This window comes from Trachurus trachurus (genome assembly GCF_905171665.1).
Source record: "Trachurus trachurus genome assembly, chromosome: 3".
NCBI lineage: Eukaryota > Metazoa > Chordata > Actinopteri > Carangiformes > Carangidae > Trachurus > Trachurus trachurus.
The window spans coordinates 7,137,063-7,156,574 of NC_139893.1; the positions used below are offsets into that span (position 1 = coordinate 7,137,063).

The 19,512-nt window shown below is 39.5% G+C and overlaps 1 protein-coding gene across 1 annotated transcript in view; it reads right to left on the bottom strand.

Moving 5' to 3' along the window:
* gpc6a (glypican 6a) overlaps nt 1-19,512 on the bottom strand; it is a gene marked incomplete at its 3' end in the record, with an annotated part of 155,610 nt that overhangs the window by 115,198 nt on the left and 20,900 nt on the right. Inside the window, exon 2 of the mRNA XM_084001291.1 lies at nt 8,384-8,542. Within this exon, the coding sequence (XP_083857417.1) occupies nt 8,384-8,542 (159 nt within the window). The remainder of the gene's footprint in view (nt 1-8,383; nt 8,543-19,512) is intronic.

Genomic DNA, 19,512 nt, shown 5'->3' on the forward strand with positions numbered 1-19,512 from the left:
ATCCTCACCAGTTTGTTCCAGTTGACAGAGTTGTTTTTCTTTCTTTTTTTGACCTGGCCTGTAGTAGGCTATTTGGTGCTGGCCTTTATTTGTTTGTGTACACAAAGCCCTGGCAGTTATATGAGACCCGACTGTTAATTAAATGTTTGAAAAATAAATGCGACTTATAGACCAGTGCGACTTATATATGTTTTTTTTTCCTCTTCATGACGTATTTTTTGACAGATTAACCCAACTTTAGATAAGACCAAGATATGTATTAAGATAAATATAATAGTTTCAATTTTCCATACTTTTCCAGGCCTGGGAATCAAATTCCATATATTTTCATACTTTCCATAATTGCGTATAGGAACCCTGAACCTGTTTTAGCTGTCAATTAGGTAGTAGCTATTATTTGCTATAATATTACTTAGAGTTTATTTTTCTCTGATAAAGAGTGGTTTTACCATCTCGGTGACCTTTCCATTTGATTCCTGGTGTCAATATTATCAGAAAAAGTGTGTTCATTCGTCTTTGTATCATGTCTGGTTTAGGAGAAATTCTAAGAATTCTATTGGTCGCTCCAACACGTATAGTTTTGTCGCCCATTCCATGAATGCACAACCCTTACAAGTTGTACCTCGTTGGAAAGGTGAGTAATCAGGCTTTCCATCGGTCTAAAAGACAGCACCAACCGGAGTTATCAAAAGGGAGAAATTATGGACTGAAAAAACATTTCCCAACCCATTTCCGAACTTTTTTTGAGTAATATATACTAAAATAATACACGAGAGTTCATTTTTCTCTGATAAAGAGTGGTTCTACTGTCTCAGTGACCTTTTCATTTGATTTCTGGTGTCAAAATAATCAGAAATAGTGTGTTCATTCGTCTTTGTGTGATGTCTGGTTTAGGAGTTATGAAAAATGGCGTTTTATTGGTGTGAAATTCTCAGAATTCTAAATTGGTCGCTCCCACACGTTTAGCTTTGTTGCGCATTCCATGAATGCACAATCCTTACAAGTTGTACCTCGTTGGAAACATGACTAATCCGGCTTTCTATCGGTCTAAAAGACAAGACCAACCGGAGATATTAAAAGGGAGAAATTATGGACTGAAAAAACATTTCAGAACTTTTTTTGAGTAATTTATACAAAAATACTACTTGGAGTTCATTTTTCTCTGATAAAGAGTGGTTTTATCATCTCTGTGACCTTTTCATTTGATTTCTGGTGTTAAAATTATCAGAAAAAGTGTGTTCATTTGTCTTTGTATGATGTCTGGTTTAGGAGTTATGAAAATTGGCGTTTTCGCCATTCGTGCGGACATAAATTCAAAATGGCCGCCAAAAAACACCCATGGGACATTAGTTGTCCCGGGCAACAAGCAAAAATCTTAAGTAGACACCTTAAGGGTCCTAAAAAACCATGTTTCAAAAATGTTTGTCTCGGGGACATTGGGACCCCTCCTTCCTACTAGACTACAGTGCATTAAACCTGTTGAAGATCAGCATCAGTGTCTCTGGGAGTGAGTGGAGCAGTGGGCAGGGCCTGGACGCTGGGCTTCTGTATGATGATTGGAGGATCTGTCTAAAGGCTGAATCCCCTTTTTGATTGACAGCGATTTTGAAACAAGCACCGGCACCGGAGGATTGTCGAGTTCAGTCCCATTGCGTAAGTCGAGAGACAAACTGCAGCTCATTTCTTGGTATTAGCCTGGTGATACAACCCATTTCACTGTAAATAAAACACAGCTCTAGCATTTTCTCCATTCAGTTTAACATAATTGTCACATTTCCTTGTTTGTGTTCAAGAAAGTTTTCATTAGTTCGATGTATCCATGATCATATTATAGGCTGTAAATGAGCTTTACCTCTCTGAAAGACCAGCAGTCTCTACTGATTTAAGGGTTCGGACAAACAACCTACTGTATGAGGTCACTGAGGTTGGAGGACCGAGTAATGCACCTACATTTATGACTCTAAATCACTCATAAGCCCAATTAAAAAAAATAAAATAAAAATTCTAAACAGAATAATTGAAAGCTTTTCTCCATTATTTGACTATAATAAATACCAATTTATTTGAAGGGCTCTTAGTTTTAAGGTAAATATGGTAGTATTGCCTCACCAGTGTAATCCAATCAGCAGTGCTCACAAAGCTGAAGCTGCAAGGGTTGGTTAATTTGATATGAAAGATCAAAAGCATACAATGATTCACCAACTACATAAAACATGAAAAGGCAGGCTACAATTATTCTGCTTTTTGCCTTATGAGGAGAAAATGCGTTTAAATTGAAGGAAAATTATTGTCCATTAGTCCATCAGACATTACTGTTGAAATAATAAGTTACAACACAGTGGTTCACAGACCCTCATCACTCCCTCTGTTGCTTCTAATGGGGTCGATGTTGAAGCGCACTGTTGACTATGACTCAGCACTCTGTGATTTTTGCATCAAAGCTTTGTATTTCTCCTCTTTGTGTTTTTAAAAGAAGCCACGGTATCATGCAAAAGATCACTGCTTGTGTGGAGGGACATGTATCAGGTCCCATTCTCTGCTCTTTTATGCATGACAGAGGTGCTCAGTTTTTGCAATTAATCCAAAAACTGTATGTAATTTAACAATGAGTCCTGGGAAAGCTGTGTCAGCCGTTGTTCTCACTCTGTCTGACAGAGGGAAGATGGGTTCTTTTTATTTTCCTTTTAAATCTAATAAAACAAAATCTCCCATTTCTGAGGCACTTCACCTTGAAATAAAATGTTACGGATAAAAAAAAAACAATTCTGTGAAACGCTCTAACTCGGGTGTAGTGTTTCTGCCCTGTGTGTTTGCCGGCTTACGCAGCCCACGAGGAGCTTGTGAATTTGTAGAGACCACAGATTAGAGAGAATGGGCCGCTGTGCTCGAGTCAGCCTTAGTTTAAGTCGGGTGTGAATAAGGGATTGTTGAAGTGAATGAGGGGCTGCTGCAGCTCTCGACGTTGAAGCGGAGAAGCTCTGCTGGGGCAGGATCAAAGAACTCAGTCAACCAAGGCTGCTGCTCAATCCAGACTTTAGTCAACCAACCACACACACTAATCTCTCGCTGTGGTCTCGTGAGAAGACAGAGAGGCATCAACCAGGCAGAGGCTAATGAGCATCTACCATACAACAAGATCAAATGACAAACAGAAGGGCTAAAACTGAAGATACAGATGAGTCAAACTCTTCTCCTCTTCTATTAACCTCTGAAACTCCCACAGACCTACTGCTAGTTTCTAAAAACACTGCTACTGCACTGCTTGGTATAAATTTGCTGAACAAAACATTTCTTAAATGAGGACCATTTGGAATTAGATGCTTCACATTAACCTCTTCATGCAGAGGCCATTTTTGGCAATTTCCGCCTGTTTTTGTATCACTGCAATTAAAGCTTTTTATTTACAGAAGTACTAATCCCACAACTATGGTTAATGGCTTAAATGAAAGAAAACCTTTGTCCCTTTACATCTATATCTATAAAATATTGAATTGAGTCATTCCATAAAAAAATGGGCTTCTGAAATTACAATTTAAAAAAAAAAAAAAAAAAAAAAAACGAGTTTGAAAGTTTTGGTGAAAAGGTGATATATCAAAATCCTAATTATAAAACAGGTTGAATTTTACATATATGGTTCACACACTCCCTGTCCACATATGTACCAAATTTTAGGTTGATATGTAAAACTACTGAGGCACTATAGAGTTTTTCCAAACAGTGTCCCTTGGCGATGTACAGCGTGCAAAAACTGTCCAAAATTGTCCAATTTGGCTAAAATGCACACTGCAAGATTTTAGTGAGATTTTTTTTTTTTCCAACAGATAACTTACTGGGGCCAATCACACACTTGATGGCTTTTAGGAACACCAGTTACATAAGTAAAATGCCATTTGAAAATTTAATTTATGGGGATGAATATTTAGTGTCCAAAACCCATCCAAACAGGAATTTGACCTATTTTCGCCTGTATTATATTGTTATTTTCCTTTAAAACTCCAGAAGTAAACATCCCACAACCATCAGTGATGGCTTAAATTAACAAGGACATTTGAAATAGTTCATTTTGTCTTTTATTATTATTTTAATTAAACTTGGGGCAGTAAAAACACACTTTTTGTGGAGACTTGTATTGCTTACTTGTTGACACTAGGGGGAGAGGGAACCACATGAACCAGCTGGGTGCAGGCTTAAGCTTTGCCCAATCAGGGATCATTATACATCAGGTCACACCTTAGAGTCTCTGCTATTGGACCAAAAAGTTTTCACCCCCGTGACTTTGATTGACAGGCGACGAGAGATGCGCAAAGCGGGTGCGCAGTCTGACGGATAATAGCTCATAGCATTAGCACTGCGGGTAAACGTAACCATTGAAGGATTATCTGGTCACGATGGATAAAATCAACCAAGCCGGTTTTGTCGAGCACATCTTCAGCTTGAAAAAAAAGGTAAGCTTGTAATTTTATTCAGTGTTTTAGTGGGTCTGTGACTGACAAATGTCCGTCTTTTTCGGCACTCGAAAATGACTTCCGGGTTTGTGTGAGTTGAGTGAGCAGGCTGGTTTAAACCTTTAATGGGGTAAAAACTGCATTTTTGTGCTTTGCCTTTGTTTATATGACAGTTTATGATTTTTTGGTGGTGAAAGAAGAGGTGTACAGATGGTACATATATGTTTAAATCACCTTCGTTGTTGACGTGACGTCACTTGCGGGCTGCCGTAGTCTGATATTGTTTGAGACATTTTCAGTGACTGTGAAAAAACCGTAGCACCTAAAAACTTCATTTTTTTTTCTACATGTTGCCGAAAGTGTCCTTAAAAGGTCTGTGGTGGAGTTTTCATTACAGCATGCCTACTTTTCGTTGTATTAAGGACGCCGTTCATGTGTTATTGATTTGGGACGCCGGCGTCCCAACCACTAGGGGGCCTGCGTGAACAGGTTAATAATTGAACTGAATTTTTTAGGAGCAATATTAGGTCATTTAAATACCAGCCCCTAAATACCCAGCCCTCCTCTGTCAGAGAGTCCACTGCACTTCAAAACAGCCACAAGACGCTGGATACAAGTACATCTGTGGAATATGACCTGGAATTACGACCTAATTAGCTAGTTATCTTGAAATGTTGGCATGTCGTCTGTTGGTTTGCTTGTTAGCCGTTAGTTTGCCACTTTACTTTATTTGAATGGGGCAATGCACATTACTGTAAAGGGACAACGAGGAGTTTTGGAAAAGCAAAGCGTTTTCACACTACATTTATGAGCCTCCGCGCGCACCGTGAAATTCTTTGACCTGCGCAGGACAGACTCATGTTTTCATTCATCAAGAATTAAAGTCAGAGGTTCGAAGACGATCAGATACCGTCGTAGTTACGACCATAAACGGCGATGTGGCTGCGTTATTCTCATGACTCGCCGGACAGCGTCCGCGAAACCGAAAGTAAGGAAACGCTGGTCGGCTCGCCCAGCATTTCTGACTGACTGACAAACTGATAATGAGTGAAATCAAGGCTACGTTGGCTAATTATAAAAATGTAATTATCTGACTTATCTGTGAATTTTGCCAATAATTATTGGCCAATAATTATTGATCAATATCGGGTCGATACGGTAATTATCGATAGTTATCGTGCATCCCTACTCTATACAATTTACTGCCACAAAGCCCATATGTCAGTTTCTATTTATCATGTTTTTTCCATCAAAGAAAAGAAGAAACACTAAGAGCGAGGTTGGTTCCAGTTTGTTTAGGCTTCTAAAGGTTTTCTTCTCCCCTGATCATGGATGACCATGAGTATGGCAGCATCACAAATGGAAACCTTTGCATTTTTAATCAACTTTTCCAACTGTGTACGTAAGTAAACCATTGGATTCATGGGAGCAGCTGGAACCAATGTTTGAGATTGATGAGACTATTTCTCTTTTCTCCCCCGAAGCACAGCACACCAAAAAAAAAGGCAATTCCACTAAAATTTTGACATTGTAATTATATGATACAAAGACATCTCTCTGATTCCTGGTCTTGTGTGACAGACTCAGTGGTCACTAACCGCTCTGAACTGCCGTTTCAATCTCTAATCACTTGACTGAGCACGAGGCACCTTTTATCACGCTTCCTCCACTGCAATTAATCTTTAACGGATGCGATGCAACTCTTTGCCCTGCACTTGAGGACACAAATGCTTTCACAGACTAATATATAATATGCACATAACTGGGAGTGAAACCATAGGAGAGAGGAAGAGAGTTCTGGTCCTGCAGAGTTAGCTGTGAGTTTTCTTTTCTCCATACTGTGCGCATCAATTGGACTGGGATATGACCGGACTCGAGTCTCTGTGGGGGAATGTAAGGCGCGCAGAGAGATGGAGGAAAAAAGATGATTGGACATTCAGAATACCCAAACTTTAATTCTAGTGTGCAACAGTCATTTATGGCTTCAGAATTGCTCAATAATGCATCAAAACCCACGGGCCTCCGGGGGGAAGCAGTCGGTAATCAAAAAGTAAGTTAAGGTTTTCATAATAGGGCCCTATAAATAACTGGGGACAGAAATGAGGGCATGTAAAATTGATGAGGGATGATTCAAACCCCACGAGGTAGAGGGAACTTAATGCAAGGAGAGGGAATGTGATGTTGAGTGGCCTGGCGTTATACAGTATAGGCATGTGTAGAAGATGGAATTGCATAAGTGATTTGTGTCACCGCTGTTGCTTTATAACTGTACAGATATATGGACATTGTTCTGGAGGCATCGTCTGTGAAATGGCGCTATTAGTGTAGAAATTCACTCCAGCCTTTTAAAACGTTTCACTGTACATTTCAAACAATCTGGAACCGCTTGCGTGACCTATGGCTATCAATTAAAAAGTTTTATGGAAGAAGGTCATTTATGATCCTATTGTGGGTTCTTTCTACTCTGTCTCAGAAGATTAAAGAGGAATTTTGTTTTCTTGGGCACATCTCTATTATTATTCTAATAATTATCATCCAATGGAGCCAATGCCAGGATCTGAGGATAAATCAATTCTACACATTTATATTTCTCTGTGTGTTTGTGTGGTCATCAAAGCCATAAAAGTGACATTTGTTATTCAAATTCACATTTTCACATGTCGGGATTAGATACTAGGAATCCAAACGATTCCTATGCACAGCTCCCAGTATCTAAATTCAGCTTTTAAAACTATCCTGAAAAACTAACCCAGTCAATTGAAACAATAACACTTGAATTCATTTCCAGGGACTTGCAGCTATTGTCCTCAGTCCACTGCCAACCTGACAGATGAATCATTTACCAGTCAGCATAAAAAATAAAAAATGGAGGGGGAAAGGGAAAAAAAAGAAAGAAAAAGTGTTCTTGATGATTTTTGGCCAGGTGAAACATCCATCTCTCTCGTTCCAGCTATTCCCTGTTTAGTGCTGCCACACAGTTTTCAGCTTGTATCACACTTGACATCACATACAGAGGGAAAGAGAGAGAGAGAGGGAAAAAAAAGAGATGGATTTTAAACATGCGGTTTGCCAAGGACCGCAGAAAACGTCCTTATTCAAGATTCATTAGTGTCTCTTTTTGTACTGAAGGACCTGCATTCGCTCTCCCACCTGCACACAGATATTACTTATGCAGAACCACAGAAGGCTGAGTGAAAAGCCTCACTGATTTTTCAGTTACATTACACAGGGTCACAGCGTCAATGCACTGATCTTTTTTTTTTCTTCTTCTTTTTTTTTTAAACATCTACTACGGGTTTGGTAGGAAAACAGTTTACTGATCAAAACTCGACTCGCTGAAGACGACGTGAACCTTGTTTACATATCAATTAGGCAGCTGATGCATTACGGAGGAGACAGCCATATGTAATCCGGTGACAGGGTAAGCGACAGGACGACTCCGCAGCACCTTGATCTCACACTGTGCACCGTGGGAGATCTCTTTAACATTGATGCGATGCACAAACTTCTGTTTTGCAGACTGTCAAGATCCGCCAATAACATGTTTCACCACACGGCCGCATTAGCGCCGTCTCCATCTGTTGATACGCGAGTAAATTCACAAAGGACGAGGAAGCACAAAGCGCCAGTGCACAAAGCATACATCAGTCATTTAGAGAAGCATATAGAAGAGTGCGTTAATGAGCGGGGAAGAGCAGAAGTAATAGCTACTTTGGACACTCTCACGGATGAAGAAGCATATTCAAAACCAATCTGCCCATATCTTATTCATAACAGTGGTAGTAATCATTAATCATGCCATCAGTAGTCTGTGTTTACAACTTTCACAGTGCCTATCTAGACTGCATCCACTTGCTGGTGACATCCGGGACAGCCATTTCTACAGATCACTCTCCCTGCATGTTAAACAGATGAAAAACGAAACCCCGGCAGCTTACCGTCAAACTTTTTATGCCTGGAGACAAACGTCGTCCTCATGTTGTGGCTGCTCTCCTCCACCAGGCTCTCGAACTCCTGTTTGCTCTGCTGGCTGAGTTTGTCCTCCATCTCGGACGTGCAGCAGGTGTATCCCTGAGGACAGACACGCAGGTGCTCACCTGGGGGGGAGACAGAGACATTTTTTTTTTTAAACACCACAGGATTTTTCTTTTTTTTTTTCTTTTCTTTTCAAAAGGCAGAGCCGAGTCTTTGATCAGAAAGACTCCTGTGATTTTGGGACCCTTCATCGCTGAAGCTATCAAAGCAGGACAGACCGTAACAAATGGAGGAGGATAATATTTGTCTGTAACCTGCTATCGTGTGAAACGGAGAGCAGCTTTGATATGGCAGCACAGCACAGACACTCAGGAGCAGGAGTTTCTTTATATCACAGGCCAAACCGCTGCAACGTCGGCAACTGCATGGGCTAATTTAGATCAGTGTTATGTGCATCCAATGGAAAGTAATGCATTCAAAATCCGTTTACAGAAAGTGCTTAGAATATGCCAAGTAGAACCGAGCAGCAAGAATTAGCATTAAATCTGCATTCATTGATTTTTTTTTTCCTCACTTTGTTTTGTTAACTTGGGGTCAGCACAACAAGCTGTAAACAAAGCACTGATGTATTATCACCTTATGAGCAAATGTACAAGAAACAAAACGATTATTTACTCATGCACCAGTCCTGTTTCTCTCCACTTGATGAACAAAAGTCAAGTTTTAACTCATTTTAGTTCCTATGTGGCTTCCACCTCCACCGTCTGTTTTGGCCATTTTTGAATACTTCGATTTTGCCTTTATATACACACCACATACAAACATGTTCATCTGGTGTTTTTTTTTTGTTTGTTTTTTTCAGCACAACTTCAATTATTTTTTCACTTAACCTTCTTTCTTACCAGATTAGGTCCTAAAATACACAACAATCACCTGGAGCAGTATCAGTGGAGTCTACCACTTTTTTCTGTTTTGTAGAAATTATGAATATATCAAAGGAAATGCAACCCTGTCCATCCCATCCCACTTTTATGCTCAGATAAATATATTTTCATATCAAACAAAAGCTGGGAGAGAGTTTCAAATCTGCACTTTTAAGTAGTGTTGCTTTCATCACAGCATCTTCCATGTCTGGAATGGATGTATTCTTGAATGGATGTATTCTATAAGGTAACAATAATATAAAAATAAGATAACCATGTTTTAAATTGTGAAATTGGTTTTACTAAAAGAAAAAATAGGTTTTGCCTATAGTTACTACACGAACAAAATACTATATTGACTGGGTTAAATAGAATTGCATTACTAGAAAGAGATTAAAATCATTGACTAAAACTAGACTAAAATGTCGTCGGTTTCCGTCGACTAAAACTAGACACAAATATGGGTTATTCTGACTAAAATAAGACTAAAATCCTCAGAGACTAAACAAAAAAGAGCAAGAATGTGACTAAAACTAATAAAAACTAAAATGACAGTTTGGCACCATAGACTGTAAAAAGAATGGACGTAGCATCCGTGACGTCACCCATTGGTTTTGGGGAGTCGTTTTTGTGACTCAAATATGACGGCCTGAACAGCGCCATGTTGGATTGGCCGGCCGAGAACCCGCCCACTGGCCTCGAAGCAGCCCCTCTCCGGACCTGTCACTCAACGTTTCCGCGCCCTAATTGGCCAGAGTTTTAACCTAATAACAGTAAAACGGTAGAGAAAAAAAAAATTCACCCCCCTCAGAGTGTGTGCGGGGGTAGAAACTATCGATTGAGACCAAAAAACGTTCTGACACCAGGCTTTGATCATGTTTATTGAGGATGTAAAGTCGGCGATTTTAACATGGGGGTCTATGGAGAATGCTCCCTTCTGACACCAGCCCCCAGAGGAATCCGAGGGGATTGCAGTTTTTTGAACGCTTCACTTCTCAGACCGACTGCCCCCTTGTTTGGCACAAAGACTATACTAAAACTAAACTTAAAACAGGCCGCCAAAAACAACACTACTTTCTAGTAAAGAGGACAGCAGCGTTCCAGGTGAACTAGTTTAGCTCTTTTGTTATGTCACTTTAAAAATGTCACGTGATCTGATCACGACGGCGTGATCATGGACCCTGGAGGGTAAAACTCTGTAGCAGCTCATTGACCTCCACAACCAAAAACCCCCATGCTCTCCCATATCAAATTCAAGTCACTAACGCCGGCCTACAGCCTGACCTCCGGTTCTGGACCCTGCTACTTGAACTCAATCTTACCGGCTTATATTCCCTCTCAGGAATGACATTTCCATCCCAGCATTCACAGTCCACACTGTTTTCATCCCCGACGGTGGAACAAGCTACCTGATGCTACCTGAGCAGGAATGTGTCTTTCCATTTTCAAGGCCCATCTTTTCTCTCCTCCTAACACCTCTAACACCTTAACATGCCTAACAACCACTTAGCCTGCACCTTTGTTCCACTTCTCTACCTGTTCTCCTTGCACTCTGCCTTATTAAATACACTTTGCCTGCTCAGTGCTTCATTCAAGGTCTCCTTCTGCACTAGAGCTTTACTGCTGCACTGTACCTCACTTGTAAAAGGTTTTGTATAAAAGCATCTGCCAAATGAGTAAATGTAACTGCTCCTCAATGTCTGCCACCTCATCGCTAATTGTGCACATCTGCAGTTTAATGCTGAGCAGGTAGGACTGTACTGTATGTGCCGGGTCCAACTGAGCTTGAACACAACAGCTTGCTGCGTCTGACAACAAATACAGTTTGAGCCCAGCTGCTGGACACAAAACAGTTACACAACAAAAGAACACACCTTTCACATTATGTTGTTAACATGAAAAGAATATAGTTAATTGCAGCTTTTAACAGGGATATTTGAATTCCAGAATAATTTCCTTCACTTATGTTACACTATCTAATCGAATGTTTCTTGTGTAATAAACGCAATTTCAAATGTCTGAATTAAAGAAAATGCTATGTTTGCCCTATTGCAGATTGATGTAAAACCTTAGCTGCTGCACCAATACATAAAAAAAAACAATAGCATCTCATTTTTCGAAACAACGTCTTGGTTCTTAAAAAAACAATCCACAGCCTTGGTTTTGTTTATCTCAATAGAAAACCTGGTGATTTTTTCTTGTTTTTTTGTTTTTTTTGCACACTACAAACTGAATTACCTTCACATATAGAGCCAATATTATCTGCATGGCCAGATACTCATTATTCAGATGAATGGTCCCTTTAAGAAAGTGAAAAAACGATAAGACTGTTATCATGGTGATATAATGTTTTACAGAGACTCTTGAGTCTTTGTACAGGCCGTGGTGCCGAAGCCTCCACTTTAAAAGATGTTTAAAAACAGTGTGGTCTACAGTGAATGAGCGTGTGGACTTGGAGCTTGAATTGATCCAAGGTCAGTAGAATGTTTTTCAAAAATCCTTTGAAAACCTTTGAAATGTCTCAACAGGTTGAATAGTTTAACAGAAGTGAATCAGCTGGACTGCGTCTGTATCGCTGGTAAATAGAAGTATTGGATCTGGAGAAGAGCATTAAAGAAACTATAGTTATAACCTCAGTTTATGGGGGGAGGGCTATACTCTCTGTGGATTATTCTCTGTATGGAAAGAGTGCCGGTGTGGAACAGGCATGGCTTACATAAAGAAACGAGGAAACAAGATTCTGGAGTCTGATGAAATGAAAAAGTTAACTCTAGCGTCATAATGCGCAGCGCTATCTGACAGAAACCAGGCTTTAGCCCATCAAGCATTTAACACTATCTCCATCTCGGAGCAGGGCGATGGCAGCGTCACCAGGCAGGTGTACAGGGACTGAGAGACGTGAGATTAGAGGCAACAACACTGATTTGAGCCAGATACATACAGATTCCTCAAGTAAGAAGCCGACGCAAACTGATGCTGATGCTCGCGGTAAAATACGTCCAAACGCCGGGACAGCTTCGGTACAAACACTGAATAAAGTCCACGGGAGGATCCACCGTCTAATCTCCCAGACAACACAACACAACTTGACCAAGCTTGACTAAATCTGAAGGGATGCATGTGATAAAATGTCTCTCACATATGACGGATCAAGACAGTCCCAAAGCTGCTGTTTTGTTTTTTTTACATGAGGTATTTATAGACGAAAACTTTCCATCCTGTTGTCAAGTCTTTTGTATTTTTTTTTTTATTAAATACTAGATGAAAGAAGAAGAAGTTTAAAACTAAAGATTTAATCTTCAGGAAATGTAAAAATGAAGTAAAAGTCAGAAGTTACCAGGTGGTATAATGGGCTACTAGTTATTTGTAGCGCTTTTGAAGAACACATACAGTACTGTACCGTAGGGGTGGGGTACGATATCATCACAATACTTGCGTCATGATACGATATTATTCCAATATTAAAAATATTGCAATATGATGTCTCCAAATGAAAAATGTAACATCTATTTTTTCCAATAAGACAAACGTCTTAGTCTGTTCGGATCGATAATAGGCATCTGTATATTGATACAATATTGCCATACAAAACATTGTGATACTATGCTGTATCGTTTTTTCCCCCTAACCCCTATATAGTATATGTATATTTTAATATGTTTACACTTCTAATGACAAAATATATCTAGATTCTAGACAGTGACTGAGAGGAAGCAGATTATTTCTATTACTGTACCGGTATGTATTAATTTATGGAGAAGGGAATGGAGCAAATAAGTTATATTTCTTCTCACTCTCACTTTTTGAATATGCAACTTTTTTTATTTTTGGGGTTTTTATTTTATTTATTTATTTTACACATATATTGTTTGCATATTGTTTGTATATTTTGTCTGCCATGTTTTTTTGGTATTCCTATACTTGTTTTACTCAATAACTTTTTTGTTTGTTTGCATATTTAAAATAAAAATCTTAATAAAATTGAATACTACATAGATCTAAGATTACAATAAAGTAATTCACCAATATATGAAAGTGTTCTCAAGTAGCCTATATGTCTTTTCTTCCCCACATACAGTTATTTGCTGATTTTCAAACAGTAAATGGGAGATTGTAAATCAACCAAGCAGCACAAAGCAGCACACTGCTCCAATAGAAAGGGACAGATCTAAGAAAATTATCTAGTGTTGGACTAAACGCACTGGAAACTGCATCATCAACTGACATTTAACAACTGCCAGAGATAGAAGAAAATAAAAGCGTGTAAGCCTCATAAATGATTCAAAGTCAGAAAACCCTGTGGCCAGAATTTGCCCATTTCCAAACTAATGTGACATGTTTTTTCCTTCGAGTGACAAGATTTAAATTTCTTTCCATTACTGGCCCTGTTTTGTTGTGATTTGGGAGGAAAAAGCTCTTCATTGTAAAGTTGTATCAGAGAGCTCAGCAGCAGGAGCTTATGAGAAGGACTTGAGGGCTTCATTGTGGATTACATGTCACTGAGAAGACGAGTAAACAAACAAAAAGAGAAATAAATAAACAAAAAGCTGAGACAGTGGCTGTGGAATCAGAGGGAGAGAGAAAGAAAACTGCTCAGAGTTTGTACTTTTTAACCGTTTGTCTTCATGGACAGCAGCAACATCTGCAGAGGAGCTGAGAAGGCTGTCGCGCAAATTCTTGGGGAAATAATTAAAAAGCTTTCGATTCATTACCAATCTGAACAAATAGAGCAATTTCAGGAGGAGCCACATTTTTTTGCACATGCTGTATTATATCTCATCCCCTGCTCTGCTGAGAGGATCAGACATCATTATCAGAGGTTTAAAGAACAAAAAGTCTGGCCCAGCAGATGCATGAAAGGTTTGAGTTTCGTGTTTTTTCCCAGTTCTACGTATTAACATTGGAGAAAAGGGGAAGACAACATGATTGTCAGTGTCCCAGTGGGGGGTTTGGTGCAGAATAGCCTCAGATTTTGGGACTTTTTTTGATGGATTTTTTATATATACACACACTGCACAATGCAGGCGCTGGCAGGCACACTGGTGCTTTTGCATGCATATACAGTAAGCTATAGATGAGGGAGCCGTGCATGGATAATGAAACAAAAGGAGGATGCAGTACGTACGTGCTGGCACTCTCAAATGTGCTTAATCCTTAATCAGTCCTTAGAGAGGCACCGAGCTACAATAATGAGGTGCACCATCAACGGTTCGACACAAGCCCATTGTCTCCAGAGTGCTGCACGAGCCTGCTGGCCACAGAGACCCAAACTCTCTACAACAACAAAATGAGCTGAAACGCAGCCGTCGCTTTTGTTTCTCTGCTCAACAACATCGTCGTCGTCATCTTTTAGCAATGAGCAACATTCCTCAACCGTCAGATATTACTTCCAGCGTGCAGAGATGCAGCCCCGAGTGTAAATCTTTAGTCTAAAGTAGTGATCGATTCAACATGTGCCTGTAGAGGAAACTGTTTTATGCAGCGGCTTAAGGTTCAAGTAGATTATTGATATAATTTCACTTATTTATTTTGCTAAAATTCAATTTCAGGGTGTTTTTTTTTTTATACATTGCTACTGTTTATGCTGCTGAAGTTATTTGGAGTTGTGTCTGTTTTTCTTTCATATGAGCTCCTCTCACTGAAACACAAAATCAATTCAGTGTCAATAACATTTCGTTTTAGGGGGAAGATGTTTACATTGATCGGTCACCAGCCCTTTACTGAGCTTTGCCTGGATGGAAGGAGAGATACCTGTTATAATGTCAAGAGGAAAACACAACCAAGACTGTTTGGCTAACTGTTACATTGTGCTGTAAGTTGAATTTGAGAGCTGCAGCTTTCTTGTTTTAAGAATTTCACAATTCATCACACTTTCAATTCAATTCAAGTAAATATTGAATTTGATTCCAACTTGTGGACTGTTTTGCATTTTTATGAGGAAAATGTTTGTTAGCAAATCACATTAACTACCATTGTTGACTGTTATTGCTTACCCACTGAAGCTTGTAAAGTTACAGCTCGTGGCTACATTTACCATTTTCGGCTTTTGCTTTTATGAAAGAACAACAGAACAACTGAAAAGCTGCAAACAACAATGACATTTTTTAGAATAGTTGAAGAATTCTTCAAACAAGTCGGCTGCAGCTCAAAACATTTCTCTCTTTGTCGTGGTGGGCTGCATCACGGCCAAGGACAAACTGCCTGGATCTAATTGTGTGTTTATTTGAATGATATTTATTGATTTTTATGTTGTTTCATGTTGCGTCTTCTACTGCCAGTGGAGTCGACGAGCAAAGACATGGACAGCGCCAGAGAGCGCCACTCTGCTATTGCAACACACATCGTGGTCAAAGGTGGTATTGCAGTTTCAATGACAGGAAAAGTGCTCACTTTTACATTCTCTCACAGAGGTTAGTTTTTCTGTTGTTCTCAATATCTATCTACAAGGAAAGTCTTTATGATCTACCAATTTTTAAGGGTAGGGTAGTGAAGTAAAATTCATAAAATACTACAGATTCTTGAAAATATACAGTATTTATTCAGTAAATGTACTGTGTTACCAGCAGGTTATCCATCCCTGGATTTGACATCATATCCATGTGTATATCTGTTTTCACCCCTTTACTGTCTCAGTGCTGTTGCATAAACCCACATAAAATAAAATAAAAAACTTTGTGCAGCAGCCGGCGACTCTGTGAGCTGCATGTTTATGATGTTGTGACTTTGAGTCTGTCCCAAATTATTCACTCCTTCCGCTCCTCGACTTGTCTATTTTCCGGCCTGCTTTCCATAATATATAGATAGATACCAGAATGAAGCAGGAGGATATAAATAGCAGCGTTTCCAAAAAAAAAAATACAGGACAAAACTATTTCAGATGTTTACACCAAACTTTCCCCCAGATTTTTCCGATGTGTTTACACGTCGTGAGCTGTGGTTCAGAAGAACAAAACAAACCTAAACGCCTCTCGTAGTGAACTTAGGGGACTAATTGTCCCCAAATCTAGATGGGATTCTGGTTCAGTGGACCATATCTGTCCTGTTCTAGTTGGTTGCTTTGTACCCAAGATGGAATTTGAAACCAAGCTGTCAATACACTACACGCTTGCGAGCTCACAGTTGTGCTCAGGCTCTGTCAGGCCGACTTCAGCTTGTAAGACTCAATATCAACCGTGCCAACAAAAAAATGGAGACACGCGAGGGAAAGCCACAGATGTCTGTTTAGACGGAAAGCCTGTCACTATAGAAATACATTTACAGATGAATTAAACACATCAGATGCATGAGTGCATTCCTGACCGCATTAAGAGCTCAGATCCTTTAAAGGTTAAAAAAGATGTTTAAAAATGGAATAAACAGATTCAAGTTCAATAACAATTCACATCTTTCTCAAGGAAGAATAATAAATGTGATTTTATATACAGTAGCAGAGGTCTATTTTATAGTACCTACACCGGGCACTTGTTTGGGAAAAAGAAAAAGAAGTGCATAAAGAACTTGAAATACTGAAATATCTTCTATTTATAATAAGAGAACATTCATTTTCTCTAATTTGATTTGATTTGGAACAAGTCTGTGTTACTGTATGCACATAAACAGGAGCTTCAGTGATTATTTTTACACAGAGCAGAGCTGTAACAAGTGGAGCAAAAAATAAAAAAAAACAGGACTGTTTTTGTCGCTCACTCTACGAATGGCTGCAGGTGAAGAGGGGAAAAGTGGGAAGCTGGGAACAGTCCCAGAGCACGTATGTGGCATCTGTTGAAATGGAAGTGCCAAATCAGTGTTGCGACCAAATCTTTCACTAGCAATGAAACTACTGCACATTTATTATAAAAAGAAGCAAAAAAAAAAAAAAAAAAAAAATGCTGGCGACATTTCTGAGCTGTAGATATTTTGGTTCTATGTGTTCTGCCTGTCAAACAACAGGTAAACAGCTCAGAAGAAAGAGTGTAAAGTTTGATTTAACCGAGCGAACAACAGAAACAAACACATACTATACACGCCCGAGGTGACAAAACCGACAGAGGCACTAATATACTTAAAAAGGACACACATGTCAAATCAGCTTTTCCATCCTGAGAGATGCCTGCTTCCATTTAGATGTAAAACAACGCAGCTGCATCTTAAAGCTCCGGGTCTGGCACATCCACCACATTCAAGATTCATTACACTCTTAACCTGATCACAAATTCATGGATCAGCACACGCAAAGACAGACGAGCGTACACACATGCATAATGCATTTTTTACTCATAGGCTTATCCATGACTTATGAGCAAATAGTTATGTAATCGGCTCGCTGTACGAGAAAAAAAAACAAAAAAAAAAACAAGACTTGACTCATATGTTTGACCCAGTCTAGCTTGTTTATGCAGCGTTCTGTCCTTGCAGCCGCCTCCAGCACAGATGTCAGAAGGGGCTGGTGCACATCATGAACGAGCTGATCAGAGATTTAAATATATGTAATTACAGAGGGCAAGATAATTAAGGACAAATGCTAATTTTCTTTGGGGATTTTACAGTGCAACGTTCTGGCAGAGACTCAAGTGTTTCCTAATCAAAAGGAAGCGAGGCAGAAGAAACATTGTTGGGGCTTTGCAAACGCAATCACACGTTAGTTGTTTTGTTCGGTCTTCTTCTGATGCACAGATGTTTTTTTTTCGGCTTCTCTGGATCACTGCCGTCACGTGCTGCGGCGGCGTGGCGTCGTGATTAGATGAAAACTGCTGACTACAGGTTCAGAGGAAGCCGATCGATGGGCAGAGACACGTTGGTGAGACGATGCTCGTTTGACAAGAAACAGAGACTCTTCTCAAAGCTCCACCACCCCATTATAAATGTTGCTTTTGGATTATTATGCACATTAGGGAAGTTTAACCAAGCAGACATTCTGGTCTTCTTAATAACAAAGTAAGGCATATACAATATAGGTCATTTGGAGGAAATGGATGAACCTGGAGGTATGATCACGCAGAGATTAAAGAAGAACTAACATCATATGCTACGCTTTATTCCACACATGCCTTGTATCTGGCCTCACTTCCCTTTGGCTCCACAGTCCTTGATGTTAAAGAAGCATGCACGCGTGTTTGAAGTTTCTTATGTAGACATGCGCTGCAATCATGTCTAACAGGCAGGCACTAAAGGATGGCACATTTCTTATCCTTCCTTAATAGCAGTTCATTAAAACTGTCAGAGGAGGCTACAGTTTGTTAGGCAGCTGTGTGATGTTAAAGCTCAACAATTGAAGCAGATGCCCCGGTGATGTGCACCAGATTCATAGTTAAGAAGTTCCCAAGACGAAACACACACAGTTGAGGACTTTTCTTAGTCTACGCTTTTGCTCTCCTGATTCTTAATGAGCACGACATATCAAAAACCTCTCCAACAGCAAGTACATTATTCCTCACAATACGCCACCAACAAGTGTTTTCTTCATTGGGGAGAACAAAGCACAGACAGAAATAAAAATAGCTCCTTTAACAATGCCGACACCGCTGCTGCTGAGTTTTTTGGCACACAGGTATTGTCAGAAAATCGTTTTGTTTTTCTGTTTCTTTTTAGAAATTTTAAATGTTCTAGTCCCAAAGTGAAATTTGGTTTGTCATTAAACTCATCAAATACACAATCCAACAACTCCAAAATACTCTTGTGGAAAAGTTGTGCCCTGCATATTCACCACGCTGTTATTACAGTATCTTATAACGTGGTGAATGTGCAGGTCACAACTTGTCCACCAGAGCGTTTTGGAGTTGTTGGATTGTGTATTTGATGAGTTTGATGAGAAACCAAGAAATCCCATGAGCATCCGTAGCGTAGCTCTGAGCTGCTTGCGGCTCTGCTCCGCCGTTCTAAAAATAGCTTGCACCGACAATTAAAGGTAACGAACCTACTGCTGTGACTATAGGGATTATGGCAATGGGCCAATTTGCCAAAATGCTGAACTATCCCTTTAACTTTAAATTACATAATTGTAAATGTTGCATTGCAAAATGCAATAAATAAAAGAGACAGTCTTAATAAATAAAAGAAAGTGAAGCTCAATGCTGAACTCACAACCTTTCTTCCCGCTAGCTGTTGTTAATGCTAACACTGACTATAACAGGAAGATTTAAAAAAGAGCTTGTTTAATCATCTATAATTCAAATTTAAACAGAGGCTTTATG